The following is a 25223-nucleotide window of genomic DNA, read 5'->3' as shown; positions in this document are numbered from 1 at the left end:
GTGTAGAACAATAATTTAGGGAAACCTTGATATGCATTTAAATTTGTGTCGTTCGTGCAATTCATTTAAGTTACCTCGTCGTAGGTACAGAGTTTTTTTTTTTTTTTTTTATTGTTCTTATATTATTTTTGCTCATAATTTTAAGATAAATATTGTGGACGCGATAATTTTATGTTCAGAATGATGAAAAAACGTGAAAATTAAAAAAGAGAATTAAAGCTTTTCTCATTAACATAATAACTTATAGACAAGAGAAAACAAATTTTTTAAAGAATTTTCAGGATAAACTTTTAAAAATGTATTTTAAATGGCTAAATGTTTTGAAAAATAAAAGAGTTCGTTACAAACGCATGAATTATAACTTCAAATTGGTGAAACATGTTCGTGCCATTATAACTACAATCTTACCTTTATATATACTATGTGCTTAGAAAAATATGAAAATTCTTAGTGGTGATTAATATGGGTGCAAAAAATTATCTATTCTTATGATTAAACACAAGGACTTTTGTTATATTAAAATATATATAATTGAACACCTGAGCATGAGAATTAAGTAGTTAGTGGTTATGACATCCATAACAAAAATTTGAAAATAAAATATTATACTTTTTCTCAAAATTATGTATTTGCAGAGACGATGTATTAATAAGAAATGCTAGAAAAGATATAAACACATACTAGGTAAATTAATTTAGTTTCGACAAAATAAATAGTGTATATATACAAGTTTCTGCATACTGCTTAATGGGGAGAATAAAATATTTTTAATTTACATCTATTGATATGCTTTCATTTCAGATAATATTGTGGCACAAATATATATACATATGTACATGAAATATCCGAAACTAATATAAAAACACAAGAAGACTATTGATTCACGAATGACGTTTTGAGAAATGATTATTGTACCACTTTCAATACAATGGCTTAATAATAACAGGTATGGGTTAAGAGTACAAAACAGGTCTTCGCTTGAAATAAGAATAGCGGTAAAATATGTCTTTCGTTATAGTAAAAATAAAACCAGAAATAAATTACCATCTATCATTTACGTAAAAGGTGATATATATTTTTTTTTCATCATATAATAAATAGATATATAATTATGCTACTCCTGTCTATAAATGATGCATTTTATAAATAGCATTTATAAAGGGAGAAGCAATTCGTTTTTTTTGTTAACAAAAATTACTGACAAAATGGATGAATTTATTTCGCAAAAATCCTTTTTTTATTTTTTTTATTTCAGTTTTTATTTAAATATTATGTAAAAAATGAATATATTTAATATTACATATTGTAATATTATGCTATTTTTAGTTTATAGAATTACATTCTACATTTTTCGTACATTGAAATTTAGTACTATCTAAAAATCTAAAGATTGAAGATTACTTTTGTACATTATATATATAATTATACATTTGTATGAATTTTTGTGTTGTAAGAATTGGAATTATTTTTTAAAAGTACAAGAATATATAAAAACATTAGTGCGTGAAAAAAAAAAAAAAAATATATATATATATGATTACGAGTATGTATAAGTGGGTAAAGTGCATATAAAAAGTTTATTATGTAAACACTTTTTTTTTTTTTTTTTTTTTTTTTTTTTTTTTTTTTTTTTTAATTAAAAAAGAAAACCATAAATTAATATAATGGTTGAAGCAAAAAATATGCATTTTTTTTCTATTTATTGTTGTTAAATGATATATAATTTTATTATTCATAATAAAATTATTTCAGTATAGTACTATGTATTTATAAATACAATAAAACAAACTATGTAATTTGCATTTATATATATTTTCGAAAATGTTTATATAATAATCATTTCTTAACAAAAAAAAAAAAATAAAATAAAATAAAATAATTTAAATACATATAAAATAAAATACTTATGTGTCCTTGATTTTTTTATGTTTGAAATATTATGTATTCGCACAGTACAAAGTATTTGTTTTCTATTATTATAACAGTTTTATATATCTAAGCTTTCTTTCCTATGTTTATGTTTTTTCATCATTTATAAAAATGTTACAGCATTTGATAATAACACAAATATAATAGTATTAGATTTATTACTGTTAGTAGAATTTGTAAATAATACTGCATGCTACCATTATATAGACATTTGAACATTTAAATATTTGGTTGTAACGATAAAATTCTGCTTAAGTGTTGTCCATTTTTACTATTTTTTTTTATTTTTTTTGAAATGTTGAAGAGTTTGCATGAGACGTAACACTTATGCTATTTGTGCTAAAAAAAAAATTATTAAAAAGAAAGAAAATAAAATTGCAATTTTAACTGCTCTTTCTAATAAAAGCTAACAAATTACATATACGTGCACATACATATATATACATGTGTGATATATAAAATGTTTAGTACTTAGCTATATTTGACCTATGGTTAATTATACAAATTTGTAATTACTACAATTTTTTTTAATTTCAGTGTTTATATTTTCTGTTTTGTATGCCTATATTTAACGCAGTTATGTTTTAACCTTTTAGAACCAAATACTATTCATACCACCTTTTATCCATCATATTAAAATTTGAGAAAAATATTAATAAAATGTTATATGATTTATGAAAGATCATATAACATTCTTGAATAATTATTTTATGTTTTATTAAAAAGTTTTAATTTTCATTTTTTTTAACTTTTTTGTGTGTCCACATGTTTACATTGAAAAATAAAGTGATGCTTCTGATAAAACATGTTAAACATTTTTATTAAAACTTGTTTGTTACTTATTATTTCAATATGGATACTGGTTATTTTTAACGTTTTGAACGTAAGGGACTTTTCTATATAGTCAAATGCATTTTTATGATGTTTTTTTTTTTTTTTTTTTTTCATTTCCTCCCACCCCTTTGTGTAGCATTTCATAATATTCATAATGAAATTTAAAGAATTAAATGAATAACAATGAGAACAAAATATATTTTTGATTTTTGTTATACTTTTTTACGTGTTGTCTTTTTTAATTTTTAGTGTACTTATGGTGCCGTGTGGGAAAAGAATTTTAAAGCACAAGCTAAATATAATGAAAAAACTAGTAGAACATTAACAGAACATGCAAGATGCAGGAAAGAAAATAATAGGTTATATACAAATTTTTCTTATAGACCCCAAAGGAGCAATAACTATGAAAATAGAAGAAATGCAAAAGATTTCTCGTATTCACGCTCATATGATAGAGATTATGAATCTATCTATGATGACAACTATGTACTTTTTCAACGCAATAAGGATCCGTATTATCAGAGTACGAGGTATTCACATTATGATGATACAGATGTTTCATCCGCTGATGATGATGATGAGATTCCCCAAATTAAGCATACTTATAGGAGAAAACATGAGGATTATAATGATCTAAAATATGGGCATAGGAATAGGCAAAATTTTGAGGATGATATTAGAAAAAGATATGAAGATAATAATAGGCGAAAACATGAGAATAATTATAGGCAAAAATTTAAGGATAGTTTTAGACAAAAATATGAGGATAGTAATAAGAGACGAAGATTTGGGAATAATATTAGACATAAATTTGAGGATAATTTTAGACAACAATATGAGGATAGTAACAGGCGAAACTTTGAGTTCAGGAGTATGGAAAATTTTGAATATAGTAATAGGGGAAACTTTGCAAGTGATGATAGACCAAAATTTGAAAGAACAAATATGCGAAGCTTTGATTACCATGAGATTCCATCTTTTGACAGTGATGACAGAAAATTTGATGATATTCAGTATGCACCTCTTGACGACGACGATGATGACGATGATAGTTCATCATCTGAAGATATGTATTATTCAAATTTTTCATTAAATAATAATCTACCAGGCCGTGGACGTAGTAGGTACTCAAATAAAGGAACTTTTGCGTATTCACAACATGAACGCAACGATTTTCCAACATATGAAGATACATATGATGATTCATCTATGAAGAACATCAATTATGTAGTTTCTGAGAATAATAATTGTAATATATTTGAAGGTGATTACGATGACGAGGACGATTTATCGTTCTTAGAGAACAACTATAAACTACCTTTGAATAATAGACACAATTGTTATAATGATAGTTATCGTGTTTCTCATAGAGCTGATAAAGATTATGAAACTTATGACTTAAGAGTAATGTCTCATCCCAGTCGAGGTTACATTAGTGATAAGCGTTTGGAAAAATACATGGGAAGGGGTAACCCTACTTTTGTAAAAAAGTTACCTTTTCTTTCTACCGTATTTTTTGTTGGAGGTATAATATTTTCTGCTTTTCATTATGTAGTAATCCCCATTATATGCAGTACTTTATCATTTGTACTAACGTCATATTATATTAAAAGGCTGAAAAAAAGTAAGAAGCGACAAAAACTATTTAAACGTCGGTACCATTATATTCGTTAATGTATCATTACTTTTTCCATTTAGTTATTATTCACCATATTTTAATTTTTTCTTTCCTTTTTATTTGTTTCCAAGATGTAAAAATAATAAGTAATTATATGCTTATTTTTTATAGTGTTTGAATATATTATTTTTTGTAAAATATATTATTTACCCACTTCATTAATTGGTTTGAAAATGAATATTTTAAACGTGAATACAATACATTAAAATGTTTGCTACATAAAATATTACAATAATAAAACAAATGTATGATTAATATTATTTGTGTTTAAAAAAGATATTATTGTTGTATATTCTTTTTAAGAATTGTTATATGTTTAAAAAAAAAAAAAAAAAAAAAAAAAACAATAATGTTTTTGTCAAGAAACATATATAATTATAATATTTTATGTACATTTTTTTTTTTTTTTTTTTTATAATTAATTTTTTATAATTATTCTAAAATATGTAATATATTTGTTGTACAATCTGCACATATTTAATTTAACCGTTAAAGCAAATACATACATATTAATTAATTTTAATTCATACCAAGTCATAATTTAACTACTTCTATCGAATTTTTGAGTTCATGTAATTAAAGCATGACTTAAAAGCATTATTGCTTATTGTAATATCATATTTGTGTAAACATTGCATTAATCAAAAAGGCAGTGTAATCATTTACATTGTACATGTATATGGAGTATATAATTATTATATATTATAGATATATATGTTATTAACTGCAAAATTCAATCATTTTTTTAAAAAAACTTAATATAAATACATATATATTTGAAGAAAAAATCTTATTATTACAAGTACCAAGATACCTTTTAAGGAATAAAAAAAAAAAAAGTCTGTGCTTGTTTCCTCCTTTTGTGGAATCAACTATTCCTAACTTTTTTTATAGAAAAAGAAAAGTTATATCCAAAAAAAAGACTACTTGTTTTAATAAAGCCTGTTTCATGGTTTGTCTACAATATAGTTTAATTACAATAACAATTAATTTGAAAGAGACGATATACATACAAAATTTAAAATTGAAGGGGGAGCACATGTTAATAATAACTTATGTAAAGAGACCATATAATTTTACATAAGACAAATGTCACACTAACTGAAGGCTTGTAAAACTTCACATTACAACGAATTGAAAAAGAAAGGTGTTTCTAAGACTAAACAGATTGTTCTAGATTGAATATAATTCCTAAGAACTACAAAACATATATTTCAGTTGGGTATTTCAAGAATTCCAACTTTTCCTTTTAGGATGATCCCCCCATGAGAATAATGAGCATTTTATTACGCAAAGCCTCTTAATGGACGAAAAAACAAAAAAAAATTGTTATAAATAAATCATTACATTTTTATAAATATATGAGTACTTATTTAGAATTTTTACTTAGTAGATAATTATTTTACATAAAGTGTGATATATTTTAGAACATAAAAGGTTCATTTTTTTTATCAACTAGTGTGATTGCAATGAGTGAGAAATGAAGCAATGATCTTAGCATATTCCATTTTAACGAAAACCAATTATATTTTATTCATTCAGAGAATGAAGCGTGGGCAGAAATATTTGAAAGGTGGAAGAAAAGCGTGAAAAAATATTGGATGGATTTTAGTGTCACCTATTATCTGAAAAAAGGCGTAAATTACGGAATGTGACAAAGCAGAAAAATATTAATAAAAATTATTGAATATAAGTTATGCTGGTGAAGACTAGAACTCCCGTGTGAAGTTGCATCTCCATGAAGAAAAACAAAAAATAAAATAGTGTAAAATAGTTATGTAATTATTATCATCTAGTTTACATATGTGTGAAAAGCTCCTGAAATATTAATATATACAAAGGTGAAAATGGTTTTTATGAAATAAATATTTTCTAATGGCATAAAGCACGAATTTACCTGAAATATATATCATTATGAAAATATTTCTGTATATTATCATGTGTACAAATAATTGAATTTGCATATTGGTATATTTATCTCACATGAAAAAAAAAAAAAAAAGAAAAAGAAATTAAAAAATGTGTCTACAGAAATATAGAGGTGTAAAAATAAACACGTGCATTAGAAGGAAAAAAATTATCATGTAAAAACATAGTATATTTGGTTTTTCATTTAGCTATTTCCTTTTCTTTCATAGAAATACTTTCACTTATTTGTTAAATAAGTTTATTACAATTTTTCCATATGAACGTGCTTAATATACCATGAGGTAAAATTGCATCTATACATGTACTAGAAAAATGCGTGTTTCAAAATATAAATAGGAATTATATTTGAAGCGTAGTTCTAAACATGTTTGCTTTGGTAAAGAAAGCATAAAAATAGCACAATTCCATGTTGTGAAGGAATCATTTTATCAACTGAATATACGTATACATAAAAATATATATATATATATATATACATATGTACATAATCCTTCATTTATCCATTTCTGTTTGCTTGTGTTATAAAATAACGTTTAAATATGGACAATTCTGAACTTTTGACCTAAATTATCTTATTACATGATAATTTAAGACATCGTAAAAATGTATGTTTTATATTATTATAGCAAAATTTGAATTTACTTCTAAAAATACATTTTCTCATTTATTTATTGTATACATTTCCCCCACTCACATAAAAATCATGAACTGAATAAAGCGCTTAAAAATTGATGAAAAAAAATTTCAAAATTTAATATTTTTATCAGATGGAATTTTAAAATCGGCGCAATTTTTATCGTCCCTGCATAAAAAATTTTGTAACAAAAAACAACATTTAATATTTTTTCTTTAAAGCTGGATAACTTTCACAATATTTAAAAGTAAAAAATATAAATTACGAATTTTTTTCATTAGGAAAATATACAAATATGAAAAAAAAAAGAAAAAAAGCAAACTAAAATGGGGAAATTCAATGATTTGACCTACTTTTATTATTATTTAATTCCAACTTTATGTTTTAAACTATTCAAGATTTAATTTTTTTTTTTTTATTTTAATTATCTTATGGACTTTATTAACATTAGATTATAGCAGCATCATTTTCAGAGAAATTAAATTACTCTTTTTAATAGGATTTTTATTTTATTTTAATTTTGTATATATTACTTTTTTTTATTCGAAGACTAACGACAGCATAATTTTATTTATCTATTCGGAAAAAAAAAAATAAATAAATAAATACCCCAATTTCATTTATTATGTATTTTTATTAAAAACACTCTTTAGAAACATGTGAGAACTTTTTAAAATTTGCATATATTTATAATAAATATTATTTTACATGGTACAATCTTATATATATATAAAACAGGCAGAGTTTTGTAAAATTTCATTACGGTTTAATTAAAAATAATGAAGGAAAAATTTTTCGAATACGTCAATTTGTTTACATCTTTACTAAAATAAAAAAATTCTTAGTTTACAATTCATTATTTATTCTGTTAATTTTTTCCGTTTCAAAGTATTTTTATAGCTAAAATAAATATAATATATGCTATATTATTATATATTTTACATTTTCATTATTCACGCGATAGAGAGTGTAGGAGTCTGAAGGAACTAATATATTATTTCTTTCATTTCTACTGTTTATAGTATTATATGATTAAATATTTTCACATTATAATTTACATGAAGTATTATTTACGAGTACTCTTTACATTTAGAATTATATATGTGATTTACATATTCCATACAGTATATATTGGACGCAGCGCTAACCCTTTTTATACGCAAAGTAATTATGCCACTTTTTAATAACCTTTAAACGAAGTTTATTTTGATTTGTAAAACAAATTATTTTTAAACGAATTAAGAGCTCTATATAGTTACTTTAAACATGTATTAATTTTATTTTTAAGTTATACATGTTAATACTGCTATAATCTCTGTAGGATCAAAAACTTTTAGAAAAATATATTTAATAAGTAATTTTTGTTAATCATTACATTAATATTTTTAGACGTTTATTAAATTTACAAGAAATTTAGTAAATTTGTAACATGTTTTTATTTTTAAACAAATAAAAAATGATTAAAATAATAATGACTACAACACAGTACTACACGCTATGAGCAGAATAATAATGTAATTAATAGTATTACGACTACAAACATGAATGTTTCAAAGAAGCATAACATAAAAGAAAAAATTATTTTACCTCTTTTCCAAAAAATTCTTATAGTTGCAGTTTTCATTGGGGCATGCCAATTTTACAGGAATGTAATTTTTATAATAAATGTCTTTTTTTATTATCGCTGTTCCCAGAACATGCCGCGATAAATATATATATATGTATATATTAATGTAGAAAAACGCAATTTAACAAAACAATAAAATTTATTTCATTTTTTTTAGACCATTTCTAACAAATCCTTGAACCAAAAAAAATGTGTAGATAGCATTTCAGATTCAGAAAATGGTAGAATACTAGAAGCATTTAACAATAATCATGGCCCCCTTATTGCAGAATCAAAAGAGTCTACTGAAAATAATAGTGAAATTTACAGATTAGAGACTAAATTAACGATTGGTGAATTTTCTAAAATAGATGTTAGGGCAGAAAGTTATGAAAAATCTAAATTCAAGTATCACCCTGTGAATAGTAGTAGTATTAACCCAATTTTTTCAGGAAAAAGGAGAATTTTAGCTGAAACAATTGCTAATTATGAATCATACGTTGCAAGAAGTAATAATAATAAAAATACTCCGCATAATATTAATAATCAAGTAGCACCACACATTAGAGGAAGTAAAAATAGAGAACCCTATCAAGATAATTATATGTCAGTTTTTATGAGAGAGAGAAATTCTCCCAGTGATGGAGGGATTTATGAAAATCATATAAATGGAGTGATAAAAATTTTATCAGATTGCAAAGATACATGTGAATCTCAATTCGAAGGTGTAATGAACTTTTTTTTGGGAAATAAGGATTTACGAGAATTACCATTAGCAGGAGTTAAAAAAATTATATCAGATTATAAAGATTTTAGTGAGTCACCCATAGCTGGAGTTAAGAAAATTATATCAGATTGTAAAGACTTGGGTGATTTGCCCATAGCTGGAGTTAAGAAAATTATATCAGATTGTAAAGACTTGGGTGATTTACCCATAGCAGGAGTTAAGAAAATAATATCAGATTGTAAAGATTTGGGTGATTTGCCCATAGCTGGAGTTAAGAAAATTATATCAGATTGTAAAGATGTAGGTGATTTACCATTAGCTGGAGTAAAAATGATTTTATCAGGTTGTAAGGAAGTTTATGAATCGCAGCTTGTAGGCATGAAACAGTTTTTATCGGGTTCCAAAGACAGTTACGGACCACAATTTGTTCGAGGCAAGAGAAAACATCCTCATTATAATGACTATTACCAGAGTCAGTATAGAGGAGGAGTGAGCAATCATCCACAATATAATAATAATTATGAATCTTATTATAATGAGGAAAATTTAAACTATCCTCATTACAATGGTTATTACAATGCACAAAATGTAGACGATAAGGATAACACTTTGCTTTATAATGAGAATTATGCATCACAGAATTTAGAAGGTTACACAAATCATCCGAATAATAGTGGTTACTATGAATCACAATTTGTTGACCAAAGGGTAAATTCACAAGATCATCACAATGATATGGATGGGTCCCAATTTGTAGATTCACAAAATAGTTCGAGCAGTATGCAGAATTACAATACTCAATACGTAGATTCACAACCTGGTCCATCATACAATGTGCAGAATTACGATACTCATCATGTAGATTCATCATATGATTCAGCATACAACATGCAGAATTACGATACTCATCACGTAGATTCACCATATGATTCAGCATATTATATGCAGGATTATAATTCTGAATACGTAAATCCATATCATATTTTTGGCAGTAGTCAATATTATGATTATCAATATGTAGATCCACAATATGATACATCATACTATATTCAGGATGGCGATCCTCAATATACTGATTCTCAACATAGTCCACCAGGAAGTATGCAGAATTATAATACTCAAGTTATGGATTCTCAACATAAGTCAACGCATAATATGGAGAATTACAATTCTGAACAGGTAGATTCGCAGGATGGTTCTTCTGGTTTTATTCAGAATTATGACCCGCAATATTCAAATTCGCAGAATAATAATTTTCATAACAATACGCAAAGTTATAATCCTGAATATATAGAACCACAAAGCACAGTTGCAAAAAATGCTCAGAATTTGGAGAACCCAACAGAAGAGACATCGAAAAAAGAATTATTGAATAATGAAGATTCCATTAAAAACGAATCAGAAGATTTAAGTGAGTGTAAAAAATCACTGGAAAAGAAAAAGAGTTCTGAATTAGAAAATTTAGGGAAAACTAATAAATCAAGTGACAAAATAGATAACAGTTCACCTGTAGTAAAATCTAATGATGTGGCGCCTCATAATGATGCTGATTTGAAATCTGAGTTTATTGGAGAAAATGTAAATATACCAAAATCTGAAACAAATTTAGAATGTGAGAAGAGTGAAGTAAAGATAGAGTTTCCATGGAATAAAGGGACCTCTGAAATAGAAAATGCAAAATTAGAAAAAAAAGTGAAGTATGAATTTTCAAGTTCAGGCTTAAAAAAAAATACTTCCAGCAGTAAAATTAATTTCATGTTAAAAAGTGACAATCCAGAAAACACGAAAATTGGAAGTAAAGAGGAGTTATATTTACAAAATGTGGAAAGGAAAAAAAATTCATTAGACGAAAAATTAGATACTGGAACAAAATTTTATAAACCTGATAAAACCAAAGAGGAAAGTAAAGAAAAGCTAGATTCAGGAAATATAAAAGTAAGTAAAAATTCATTAGACGAAAAATTAGATACTGGAACAAAATTTTATAAACCTGATAAAACCAAGGAGGAAAGTAAAGAGAAGCTATATTCAGGAAATACACAAATAAGTAAAAATTCATTAGACAAAAAATTAGATACTGGAACAAAATTTTATAAACCTGATAAAACCAAGGAGGAAAGTAAAGAGAAGCTATATTCAGGAAATACACAAATAAGTAAAAATTCATTAGACGAAAAATTAGATACTGAAACAAAATTTTATAAACTTGATAAAACCAAAGAGGAAAGTAAAGAAAAGCTCAACTCAGGAAATACAAAAATAAGTAAAAATTCATTAGACGAAAAATTAGATACTGGAACAAAATTTTATAAACCTGATAAAACCAAAGAGGGTAGTAAAGAGAAGCTAGATTCAGGAAATACAGTAATAAGTAAAAATTCATTATATAGTAAATCCTATTTTGACAAAAAAAATGACAAAGATAGCATCATGAGTGGAGGAAGCAAAGAAGTGTTAGATTTAGGAAATAAGGATATAAATAAAAATATATTAGAAGGTAAACAATGCAAATATGATATAAAAACTTATGAATCAGAAAAAAAAAAAAAAAAATTTCCGAAAAATCCCCATGTGAAATGGGGAGTATTAAAAAAAAGTACATCCCTTTTTAAAAAGCATTCTTTATCAAAAACATCAGAATCAAAAAAAAGAAATAAGAAATCTGATATGGAGAAACTACAAATCTCACAACCAGAAACTACAGAAAAAAAAAGCCTAAACGACGAAACTCTAAATCAAATAAGCTCAGAAGAAGATATTTCAAAATCGTCAATAATAAAAAAGAAAATTACAAAAATACCATCATTAAAAAGAAAAGCCCCTAAACCGCCAAGTCTGACAGATGACACTCCAAAATTGAAAACCCCCAAAACAGATATACAAAAATTACAGAACAGCAATCCGGAAATTTCAAAAATATTAAATCCCAAACCGGAAATTCCCAAAATACAAAACCCCAAAGCGGAAATTCCCAAAATACTAACCCCCAAACCAGAGATTTCAAAATTCCAACCCCCCATACCAGAGATTTCAAAATTCCAGAACCCCAAACCGGAGATTTCAAAATTCCAGAACCCCAAACCGGAGATTTCAAAATTCCAAAACCCCAAACCGGAGATTCCAGAATTCCAAAACCCAAAGAAAGAACCCCTAAAACTGCAGAGCGTAAAACAGGAACCCCCCCAAATGAATAACCTAAAGCAAGAAACATCAAAACTGCAGAGCTTAAAACAAGAAACTCCAAAACTGCAGAGCTTAAAACAAGAAACTCCAAAACTGCAGAGCTTAAAACAAGAAACTCCAAAACTGCAAAGCCTCAAACAGGATATCCCAAAACAGGAAACTCCAAAGGAGCAAACCCTAAAACAAGAAACTTCCAAAGAGGAAGCCCTAAAAAAGCAAAATCAAAAAAATTCCCAAAAAACCTAAATTATAAACAAAACGATGCGTCAAGACTAAAGAATTGGGAAATAATATATAAACTAGTAACATTTTACTTATATGTTCCTGCGATAATGTGAAGAATTCCAATGCAAGCAGGACCAATAAAAAATCCCTTCCCCACCCACCAAAAAAAAAAAAAAAAATATTTTTCACGAATTGAAATTCCAATTAAAAAAAAAAGAAGTATTTATTAAAATTGCATTATAACATTATAAAATTACATAAGGAACATGCGGAATATTTACCATTACTTTTAATTGAATTATCAGGGTATATATTATAGTTATTATACATAGGAACTATTTTTTATGTTTTAACGATACAGAAGTTTGTATATATTATCTCAGAAATTAAAAAACTTAAAAATCTGATTAAAATTGCCATGAAAAGAGGGGATACTAAAAGCTTGCTTTAAATAAAATAAATGTAAGAGGAACATAATATGTAGTATTACCAAATTAAAATATATACATGTGATTTCCTAGGTTTCATAGTACCCTGTGCGTGAGTATATAAGCATGGGTACTAAACTTACAAATACATATATGCCTAATATGTGTACATTCATTGTATATATTTTATTTTTTTTTTTGTTAGTCCATAAAACGCGTTTTCAACATATTATACTATATCATTATGTATTTGCTTTTGTTATTTTATTTTTCACACAGCTGTTTTTGTCAAAATTGTGTAATTATCGCCCATGTTTTTAAAGGAATTATACATGTTTAATTATATAGATGTCTTTAGCCAATAATTATGTGTTCTTTTTCATCAATTATTAATAGCATGATTTAAGTAATTGTGCTTAATTCATAAGATATATTTCATATTCTTAACCTTCACAAGACATATATGTTCATATTGCTTTTATGCTATATTATTTTAACCTTTTGCGCTGAACTAAGCAGATTCCGTATTTATTATTATATGTATATTTTATTTTGATTTAATAGAATTTAAGTATATTCATTTTTTTATATTTTTTTATTTGATTTTTAACAATTCTTGAATATTAAATATAATGATTTTTTGTGTTAGATTAAGACAGTTTTACCCTATTCATAAACTGATTAATTTGCATCAATGAATTATTAATTTATGTATGTATAACACTGACACTTTTTATTTTTTTTTTTTTTTCTCTTAATAACCCCTTCAATTCTATAATTAAAAGCCCAAACCATAAATGCTATATTGTTACTGTATTATTTAAATGGAATAATTACAGAAGGCGGCGCTTTTGCCATTTTCATTCTCTGATATTAATTTCTTGAAAATGTGAGTTATTAAATTTATAAATGTGATATACATACATATATTTCTGAAATAACAATAATCACAAGAAAAGAAAAAGGATGGGAAAGGGAATAACCAAGTTATGCAAATAAAATGATTCCTTTTTTATTTAATTATTCTTATTATTATAAATGTGTTTTAAATATTACAAAAGTAAAAGTAAAATAATACAAACAAATTAGGCTAAATTATTTGTAAATATATTAACAAAAGAGGGCTAAGTTAAGTTGTAAAAATCCAAGGCAAAAAATGCTACAACTATATGATTAAAACATCATATGAATGATCAATTAAATATTTCTTTTAGTACTCTTAAATTTTCCATACTTTTCCTAAAAATTTGAATATGTTTATGTTGCAATAAAGGTGTAAGCAAATAAATAAAGAAATATAATATTTTTGTACATTTTTGTTATTTTCTTATCCTTTAAGAAAATGTATTTTATTAGAATGAAAATATATATCTTTTAAATCATGAATTTTTATCTACATTTTATTTTTTCTTTAAAAATTTCTCCTATAAGTATACACTGACAATCGCAGAGATTTTTTCTACGTATATAACAGGAATTTAGAACAAGTGTTGAATCACGCAGATTTAACTTATAGTCCTAATAAAAATTTATTAAATGAAAAAAAGCACAAAAATAATGAGACGATTAAACTGTAAAAAGCAACAAATTCATTTGTGCAAAGAGCATATTTAGAAAATTATTCCCAACATCATGATGGATTTAAGAATATCACTAAAATGACCTTTTTTATCATTTTGTCATGATAAATTATTTATGAAGCGTAATGATAAACATATAGTAAAAATGTTAAGAGATATTTTAGTATTCGTATCTTTTGCTATGTTATGGTACCTTTTTTTTGAGTTTTCTCTTCGATAAACACTTTTACTCCTAGAAAACGTTTTAATAGTTTTTTGAATGTGATTTACCTGTTATGAATACTTTACGTAAAATTATATCAAATGTTATAATTTAAAGTTAAATAATGAGCTATGAAAAATATTTTCGTTATAAAGAACAAAAATATTTAGACAAAAAAAAAAAAAAAAAAAAAATTTAGTCAAATGGAATGTTAACAATTTTTCGATGATGATGTTAATACGTAAAAAATTAACAAGATTTTAAAAAAATGTTTTAATGTAACATCACATTTAAGTATAAGTTGCATATTCATTTGCATTAATCTTTAAATATAGATTTAGTTTAATGTGAGGAATGATTACAGCACGAACTAAAATATTAGAAAAACAAATAATGAAAAAAGTGTGGCAAATATAAAGCAACACATTTTGAGAGAAACAGGAATTATATAAAACAAAGTAATGTAAGTGTAACATACTTTCGTACATTTACTTTTATAATGTTAAAGAAATGTATATTCAAACTATAAGTTCTTATTCCTATATCAATTCGTTAAATAAAACAGTACATAGTTATATATTGGTTCAACATATATATGAATTTTTTTTTCTATAGTGGAACATTTCTTCCAGCAAATAATATTTTTTGCAAAAAAAAAAAAATCTTATATTATTACAAAGAAAACGAAAAAGCACAATAATAACTTTTCGTTGTTGTTAAGAGGAATTTTCCTATAACAACAATTTTACCATGTATGTGAACTGTTTGTGTAATCTTTAACGAATGTGTATATAATAAGCAAGTAAAAGGATACAATAGAGCAAATAGGTGTTTCTGTTTTAAAAAATTTACTAAAGAAGCTTATAAGTCAGAATATATTATTGTAATTTATTGTTCCTATTTTGTATTTTTGAAGTGTGTATTTTGTTTGCGCTCTTTTTCTCTGTGAACTTGATTCATTGTAAACAAATTTTAATCTATTAAGCTATACGTGGTATAGTTCTTAATCAAATTCATAGTTTATATATATTTTTTAAATTATATTTATGTTTATACTTAGATATATATATATATATTTGTTTTTCTTTCTTTTTTCAATCACTATAATAAGCATCATTAAAACAAACATCGATGACTTCCTCCTTATCATCCAAATTAAAAGCGTCACACCCCTCAAATTGATCATCGAACACATCGGTGTCATTTTTATCCTTCTCATCACGATTATTTAAAATGTAAAATACACCATAACAAATAGATAAAGCCAAAATAGCTCCTGCATAGCGAATATTTTGGTTATCCCCTCCTATTTTGTAATGATATTTATTTTGGGTTTTTTCCTGTCCATCTTGACTCATAATATTTGCACTAAACAAAGTATTACCACCATTATTTGAATGTCCTTGTTCTTGTGTTAAATTCTGTTCTTTTGTATTAATTTTATCACTTCCTTGTTGTTGGGCATCACTTAACAATTTATTTTGACCACCAACTAGTTTGTTAATAACACGTGGATTTAATATATTATCTTGTTTTTCTTCTAATTCTTTAATTATATTTTCAGTATCTTTTATTATTTTTGACATTTCACTAATGTGCTCCTCTAATTGATTGGTCATTCTATCTGAATCATTTATAAATGACTGCAAAGTGTTATAGTTATTTACACGCTCTTTAGATAATGAACCAAATAATGCATTCATATCATTTTTCTTTATTTTAATTTTATCTAAAGCATTAATAAATGAAGATAATTTACTTTTTATTTGTGTATAATTATTTGTAATATCATCTATTGCTTCTTTTATTTTTTGGGCTTCTTTGGAATCTCGGACACTCGTAAATTTATTTTGAACATTCTTAGTTATATTTTCAGTAAATTCTTTTACATTAGCATCTGCATAAATCTCATTATAAATAGATTTAATTTCGTTGTATTTGCTTTCTATTTGAAAAACTTTTTCTTTTTCTGGAAGATTTTTTGTGAAATTTTCTCTTATAATATCTATTTTTTTCAAAATGTGAGAAACAAAATCCTTTGTGTTATTAGTAGTACATAAATTTTCATTTTCCTTAATACTCTTTAATAATTTTTTCAACTCTTCCTCTAAATTTTTTAGGATTTCATCATTTTGTCTCATTTCGTTATCTACCGCACTTTTGATTTCGTTATTTTCATCTTTCAATTTGTCTTTTGTTTCATATTTATGGGCATATTCTTTCAAGTTACTCATTCTAGTTAATAAGTATAAAATATTTTCCTCATAACTTTTAGATTTTTTAAGTTCATTAACATTATTTTGTTCTAGTATATTCAATTCATCAATATTAGACTTAATTTTGTCATATAATTCATCAAATGATTTAATAGATTCAAGGGTAAATGTGTTATCGACCTGAATTAAATTTTCTTCTTTATCTTTTAAGTTATTTTTTAGAGTAATTTGTTTATTGTGAATCTCTGATAATCTTTTTTTTTGATCATCTACTACATATGTAAATCGTTTGGCAATATCTAGGTATTTGTCAGAAGTTGTTCTCATTTCTTGGAATTTAATTAATTTAATTTTATTATGAAGCTCATTTATGGCATTTTTTTTGTTGTTTATATTCACAAAATAATCTTTTAATTTTTTTGCACTATTTTCTAAATCAACAATTTCAGTTTTTTCGTTTGCGTCTATATATTCTTTTTTGATAGTATTAACGATTGCATCATATTCATTGGATGTATTCGTTAACTGTGCGGAAAGTGCATTTGCCTCTTTCATCTTCGTTATTGCATATGTAGTAGTTGACTTTTCAACAAGATTTTGATTTAATACATCAATATCTTGAAAAATGGAGTTATAATTACTTTGAATGTATGCCAGATATTCTGCAACTTTACCTTTTTTGTTGTTAATAAATGTAGAATAAGCATTTATTTTTGCGTTAAGGCTATCTTTTATTGATGTATATTTAAATGTTTCACATATTTTTCCTTTAAGTAACAATTCATAAAAGGAATTATTAATGCCGGTAACTTTCTTTTCTATATCTTCAAAAATGGTTGAAATTTGGAAAATAGATGAGTTTCTGTCTCCTATACTTTCTTGAAGTGTTTCATCTGCTTTCATTGTGTTTGTCGTTATTTTTAAATCATTTAACAACTCTAGTTGGGATGCCAAAAGACCCTTACATTCATTCAGTTTCGATTCACCTGCATAGGCAACTTTTTCTTGATTAAATGCATCCCTTTTTTTCTTCAATTCTTCAGCATGAGATTTTTCTAAAATGTTAACAGAATTTTCATCACTGCACGAAATTTTGTTTAATTGATCCAGTTTAGCAAATGCATCGTTAATTTGGGATGTAATTGTGCTTTCTTTACTCTTAATATTTTCTATCGTAGATTTTAAATCATTTATTGATTTAATATTAAAATTAATTTTTTTTCCTTCTTTCATTAATTTTTCACATTCCTCTTGTTTTTTGATTATATCATCTGAGTATTTATATATCTGAAGGACACTTTTATAAGCGTCTTGTATATTTTTATGAAAGTCTAATTTGTTTTCATTTCCTAAAAATTCTTCACTTTCTAATTTTATTTCATCTTTTGATTGAAACTGCAATTCTGATGTGCTTTGTAAATGAGCTTTTGCAGCTAATTTTGATGATTGTAATTCTGTTGTAATTGATATGCCTATAAATTTGGCTGATTTAGCAATTTGTTCTAATATATTATGTGCTTCTATCTTATATGAATAATGACTTGTTTTCGTTTTTATTTCATTGTTTTTATGTTCTGCTTGTTGTAATTTAATTGATGAATCACTACCATCATTTAAATTTTTAATATCTTTAATAATCTTTTCAAGGTTACCATGGCCTTCATTTACTTCTGTATATTCATCTTTACACATTTTGTTAATATGATTTATATTTTCCTTCATATCATGTATTAATTTAAAGGACTCCATTTTATCAATATCATTCAAATACATTTTTGTTCTTTTTTCTATATTTTCAAGTTTTTTTTCTTCATTTTGAGCTTCTACTCTTAGTTCTTTTGCTTTACCAGAGTCTACTGAATCTTCCAAAGCATTTTTTTCTTTGTCTTGAATTAGTTCGTATGATTTCTGAAACTCATTAAGGAGTTCTTTTATATTTCTTTTATAATTGTCTATGTTTGTTCCAATATTATATCTTTTTAAATCGAATCCGATAAAAAGAGAAACAAAGTTGCTCATGGATGTGGCTAATAATTGTTCTGCTGAATCCACATACGACTTTCTAATTTTAGCTATTTCATTTATCTTGTTCAGAAGTCCAATTTCAAAATTTTTACTATTTTTTTTCAAATTGGTTTCAATATTTATAATATCAGATTTAATTTCATCGACAGTTTTTCGTTTTTCCATCACTAGTCGCTTTTGTTCATTCAGTTTTTCGAGATGAGTTACATATTCAGCAGATTCCTTTTCCAGAGTTTCTAGTTCAGTTTTTTCCTTTGAATCCGGAACCTTTGACATTAAGTCGAATGAATTATTAGCCGTAGTTAAAATGGCTTCCACTTCTTTTGATACATTATTTACCTGTAATAAATTTTGTTTTACGTTTTCTAAGCTTTGCTGAATAGATACATTCGCGTCTGCAGATTTCTTATTGTCAAGGGTATCTTCTATTACGCTAATAGTGTGCTTTTTATTCATTTCGTTTAATTTGTTTAGTGATTCTTGAAGTTCTATTTTAATACTAGAACATTCCTTTTTAATTTCATCCATTATTTTTGCAGCATCATTTTTTCTTTTTTTTGATTTTGTTTCTACTCCTAAAATTAGGGACTTCTTTAAAACATCGGAAATTTCATCCAGATAGTTTGAGAATATTTTATACATTTGTTCAGCATCTGTTTCAGCTTTTTGAACTTGTTCTTTGTATATTTTACAATTAGCAATATCGTTCTCTACATTTTTTACATCGAAATCTTTTAAGCCAGTATTTCCATCTTTTTTTTGCAAAGAATCGATTTTAATTTTTGCCCTTTCCGCATTATGAACTTCGGACAAACAATTTTCCTTATATTCTTTGATCTTTCTTAAATGTTCGCTAATTTTATTTTCCATGTTTATAACTTCTTTATTAATTTTTTCAATTTGATTTACCTTTTCATCTATTTCTTTATCATCTAAACTTATTTGAACTTTGCTCTGATGTTCTCTTGCTTGATCTATTTTTTTTTTTATCCCTTCATTTATAGTACTCATTTTTTCTAATTCGCTTTGTGCTTGTTTTTTAAAAGTATCAGCTTCCTTAGTTTTCTTTGATATGCCTTCAGCAATTACATTACTATTAGTCGATCTTAATAAATCTTGCATATGTTCAATATCTTTTAACGCATTTTGCATAGAGTTATATTCATCTAATACTTGTTCTATATGCTTGTTAACTTCATCTTTGAATGTTTTTACTTCATTTAGGTTAGTGCTTGTACTTGCTTTTTGCTTAATCTCTTTTGCTTTTTGGATAATTTCGTTTATTTTTTTATTATTAATTATATTTTCCGTCTCATGTTTACTATATTTTAAATGGGCTATGTCATTCCCGGTTTCTTCGGGTAATTCACTCCTTAAAGTTTCAATACTTTTCATAAATGTTTTAATTTTTTCAATAGTCTCTTTTGTCTTCGCATGTTCATCGTCCAGTTTTTGAACCCCAGTGGTAATTAAAAGTCTATTCTGTTGTATTTCGAGATTGTCTATGTCGAGAGAAGTAGTTTCCAATTTTTCAATCGAATCCAATTCATTATATGTGTTATTCATGTTTGTATAAATGTCTTTAATTTCGTTCCTATTTTGATTGAATATTATTTCATTGTCTTTCATTTCATTCATCTGGGATTGTTTATTTTTCACCTTATTCGACTGTGCCATGTATTCAGTTGTTTTTTGCTTTATATTAATTAATTTAGTATTACTTTCATTAATTTTGTTCATTTTCTGTTGTATTGAATCCATTAATTTACTAAGTTCTTGTTTATTTATTCTATTGTCGTATTTTGTAACATCTTCGTTAGTTTCAAATGAAGATAGCCTCTCTTTTGCTTTTTCTAGAGCATGTATATGTTCTTCTGCCTTATTTTCGATATTTTTTCCCTTCTCTGTTATATGTCTATCAATGAGTTTTATTATTTCATTATGATGTTTATTAATTACATTATCAATTTTTTTATTTAATTCTTGAAAATTACTATTTAACGTTTCTATTTTTCCTTTCATATTTCCACATTGAATTTCGTTTATGTTTAATTCTTCTAGATTAATTTCATTATTATTCTTAATGCTTTTCCTTGAATCTTCACAATATCTTAAGGTTTTTTCTATTTGTGTTTTTATTTCATTCAAATGAATATCATTTAACTGTTCGTTTATAAATTTTTTTTCATTATCTATATTGCTTAACAAATTTGACTTTGCGCTTTGTTCTATTAATTCTTCTTCCTTCATTTTTTGAATGTGTTTTTCAATTTTTTCTTTTAGAAGATGACCCTTATTTTTTATTACCTCTTCAATTGACTTTTTGTTAACAGTAGAGAGTTCTGTAATAGTTTTTAGCCTTTTAAGAGTTTCTATATTAATATTTGCATTTTCAATTTCTTTGATAGTATTATTAACGTTTCCCTTCGTCGTGTCAAATTTAGATTCATCTTCATTTAATTTTAGTTCATTAATTTCAGTTTTAATTTTTTCTAACAGTTCTTCAGTATGTGAATCAGTTTTTTTAGCATTTGTTTCCAAGTTTTGTATTGCATTATCATATTTCTCTAATGTGGTTTTAGCAATTCTTATTTTTTCATTTAATGTACTAATTTCATTACTGATTTCCGTTTCTTTTTCTAAAATATTTTTCTTATTTTGTATAAAGTCATTGTATATACTTATTCCTTCTGAAACTGCTTTATCATATTCATGTTCATTATCGGCAATTTTATTCTTTATTATAATTATATTTTCCTTATTGTTGTCTAATTTGTTTTTCTCTCCTTCATAATTTGATAATTTTGTTTTTAAATATTCATATTCTTTTTTTAATTGATCCAACATGATTGACATTTCTGAACGCATATTTTCTAATTTTTTGTTTGCAATTTCATTTTTGAGTTCCATAAATTTTTCTACTTCGACCTTCAAATTTTCTATTACTTTGGAAATATCATCACAATTCATCTCTTTAAGTTTGTTGTGATTTTCATTTGTTTTTCTTAGGAGTTCTTCAATTTCCCTTTTATTGTTTGTGTTCTTAAGGAGGTTTTCTTTACTCTCTAAAAAGTTTGTCATATCTTCTACAATTTTTTGTAAATCACTTGTGTGAAATTTATTAATAATATCTTTTATTTTGTTGTATAGTCCTGTTTTTTTATTTTTAAATTCATCTCCTTTGAATTCTGCATCACTAATTAATTTATCAATTAATTGGGATTCTGTCTCTACACTTTTTTCTATATGTATTATTTCTTTTATTTTTTCTATTTTTTCTTTGATATAATTCATTTTGGGGCTTATTTCTTCTTTGAGAAGTTTATTTTCTTTTTCTTTTTCCACCAAATCTTCTAGTTCTTTCACATCATCATTAATACTCAACGCAAACTCTTCTATTTTGTCTTTTAATTTTTGGATTTCTTCAAAGTTTTTCTTCATTTGGTCAAAATTTTTATCTACGGAAACTTTACTATATTCTATGTTATCTAATAAATTGAGAAAACTAACAGTTTTCTCATAGGGATCAGTGTCATAAGGAATGGAATATTTTTTTCTTTTTAAGGAGGATTCTTCTAGCAAATTTTTATTATATGCATTTTTTATAAATATGTTGTATGTTCCTATAGAATTTATACAATCTTTTAAACTATTCATTTTAATGTCACATTCCTTTTTAAGTTTATTAACTTCTACACTATTATATAATGCAAATGTTTCTAGTATTTTTTCATTTTTATTATATACTTCTTCTCCACGTTTTAGTATTTGTACAGATTGGGCCAAAATCTTATTACTTTCTGAGAAAAAACCTATCGATGACATAAGTTTATTTATTTTTTTTTCTAAATCCCCAATTAATGTACTAAACAGTACATACATTTTATATCGTTTATCTATTAATGCCGACCTCAGACTTTGGAGATGTTCTGAGCTAAGCCTAAATATTGAGTAGTTACAAGCTGCGTTATAGTAATATTCTTCAAGAAAACGCTGAGAATCTATTTTTAATGAACCCACAGTAGAAAATTCTTTAATATAATTCATTGAATAATTTACTTTTTCCATGTGATAAGTAAATCTATCTATAATGTATTCCATTTCTTTTCGAATGAATTTTATTGAATATATAGTATCTTTATTGTTAACCTCTTTTTCTAATCTCTGTACCACATTAGAGCTAGAGTTGTAAAAATCTTTAAATTCATTTATATAATTCCTAATAGCGTCATAAGGCATGTTTTTAAGTCCCACTAAATATACTGCAATCATGTCTGTGTACACTTTATATTTATAAACTTGATGATGTATTGCTTCTTTTAACATTTTATAAACTGTTAATTTCATAACTGATATTTTCATTTCATTGTATTTATTTTCACCTACTATGCAGTCTAGATACTTTTTCTTAGCATCTATGTATTCTGTAAATTTTTCATCATGTTTTTTATTTCTTTCTTTTATCAAATTTGGACTTTCGAATATGTGTACTATAACTTTCAATTGATATTTATGTTTTTCACAAAAATTGAATTTTTGGTCTATTTCTCTTAAAAGGGGAAGAACTTGTTCTGCATACATTTTATTATATTTATTTCTAATACTACCGTGTTCAACTGAAATACGTCTAAATTCATCAAAAAAATTCATATAAGCGTAATGTGGACTTATCTGAGAAATTAAATAATATCCAGAAAAATCTGGTGCATCAACATAATCTAAATTATCTGTCATAACATATACTTCCTTATTAGGGGTAGTATTCTGTGTAACTTTCCCTGGCTTCACAGTACGTTTATTATTTTGAATAAATGAGCTTTTAATAGTATTCAATGTTTTATTTATATTTAACTTTTTATTTGTGCCTGTGTCTTCACTATTTATGTAAGAAAAATGTAATGGTTTTGTACTATCACTCGTATAATTTTCTGGTGCCACCAAAGAAGAACTACTAGACGAATATTCATTTTTATCATGTTCAACATTAAATTTATTATCATCCTTGTTTTTATTATATTCTTGTTCCTCACTACCATATTGGGATTCATTGCTTTGAATTGATTTTTCATATAGCGGTGTTAAGTTTAATTTTTTTTTAGATCTATTGAATTTTCTTCCATTACTATCTATACTTGACACTATATTAAAAATATATATGTGTGTAAGTAGAATTATTATGTGCTACAATGAGCAACTGTTCAAAATTTTTATTTTAATAAATGAAATAGCACATGTATGCATGTGTGAACGTTCAAAGAATTATTACATGTACCCATGTAAGTATCTATTTGTACACATTTTTATATATGTTTTTTCTTTAATATTACCTAATAGGGCAAATAGAAGATTAAATAAAATTTTATATAGGATTCTTACTTGCATTTATGTAATAGGGGAGGTGTGATGTTTTTTTTTTTAATTAATCAGAAATGGTGAATCTTAATTTTTTTCACATGAACACAACTTAATTATATATATAATTAGGAGGTTCTAGTATAAATTCGTATTCACTGTTAGATATTTCAACATATATCTAACCAATACAAATAATTTTATTTATAAGTGTAACTTTAATATTTTCATTATCTTAATGTAATGGAAAAAATAAGCGGTCGCTCTAAATTTGGTTAAAATAAGAAAAAACAAATAACACATCAAAAAATAATATTATATAATGTTATTATAATTTCTAATATGAAACCAAATGATCCATATATAGTTATCATAGGATAAAAAAGTGAAGGAAAATTTTTTTTTTTTTTTTTTTTTTTTTGTACAACAGAATTAAGCTGAAGAATTGTTAGAAAAGTAAAATAAACATTTGTAACGGAAGAGTAAAAATATAAAAAAAAAAATAAAATAAAATTCACTTTAAGTAGAAATTAGATTCATAGAAAATCAATTAATTTTAGATTTCCATTTTAATTAATTAGAAAAAAAAACTGCCTGCATGTAAAAATAAGAAACACAAGAGCATATTATTTCTCTAGAACCGTTTTTAATAAATTACACCTCAAAAAAAAAAAA

General features: G+C 25.2%; 3 protein-coding genes across 3 annotated transcripts; 2 read left to right on the top strand and 1 right to left on the bottom strand.

The window, feature by feature from the left end:
- Positions 1-2734: 2734 nt before the first annotated feature.
- PGO_080040 (Plasmodium exported protein, unknown function) lies at positions 2735-4437 on the top strand (the record flags this gene model as incomplete). Its single annotated transcript, XM_028687228.1, has 2 exons — positions 2735-2812; positions 3013-4437. The coding sequence occupies 2 exons, from the start codon at positions 2735-2737 to the stop codon at positions 4435-4437; spliced, it is 1503 nt and encodes a 500-aa protein (XP_028543029.1).
- Positions 4438-8545: 4108 nt separating this feature from the next.
- On the top strand, positions 8546-12766 carry PGO_080030 (Plasmodium exported protein, unknown function; the record flags this gene model as incomplete). The annotated part of the gene is made up of 2 exons (XM_028687227.1): positions 8546-8653; positions 8789-12766. The coding sequence occupies 2 exons, from the start codon at positions 8546-8548 to the stop codon at positions 12764-12766; spliced, it is 4086 nt and encodes a 1361-aa protein (XP_028543028.1).
- A 3283-nt stretch (positions 12767-16049) lies between these two features.
- PGO_080020 (reticulocyte binding protein 2b) lies at positions 16050-24578 on the bottom strand (the record flags this gene model as incomplete). Its single annotated transcript, XM_028687226.1, has 2 exons — positions 16050-24327; positions 24463-24578. The coding sequence occupies 2 exons, from the start codon at positions 24576-24578 to the stop codon at positions 16050-16052; spliced, it is 8394 nt and encodes a 2797-aa protein (XP_028543027.1).
- Positions 24579-25223: the final 645 nt, after the last annotated feature.

The sequence above is a fragment of the Plasmodium gonderi genome (assembly GCF_002157705.1).
Source record: "Plasmodium gonderi DNA, contig: Chr08, whole genome shotgun sequence".
Taxonomy (NCBI): domain Eukaryota; phylum Apicomplexa; class Aconoidasida; order Haemosporida; family Plasmodiidae; genus Plasmodium; species Plasmodium gonderi.
This window is presented reverse-complemented; position numbering and strand designations above follow the sequence as displayed.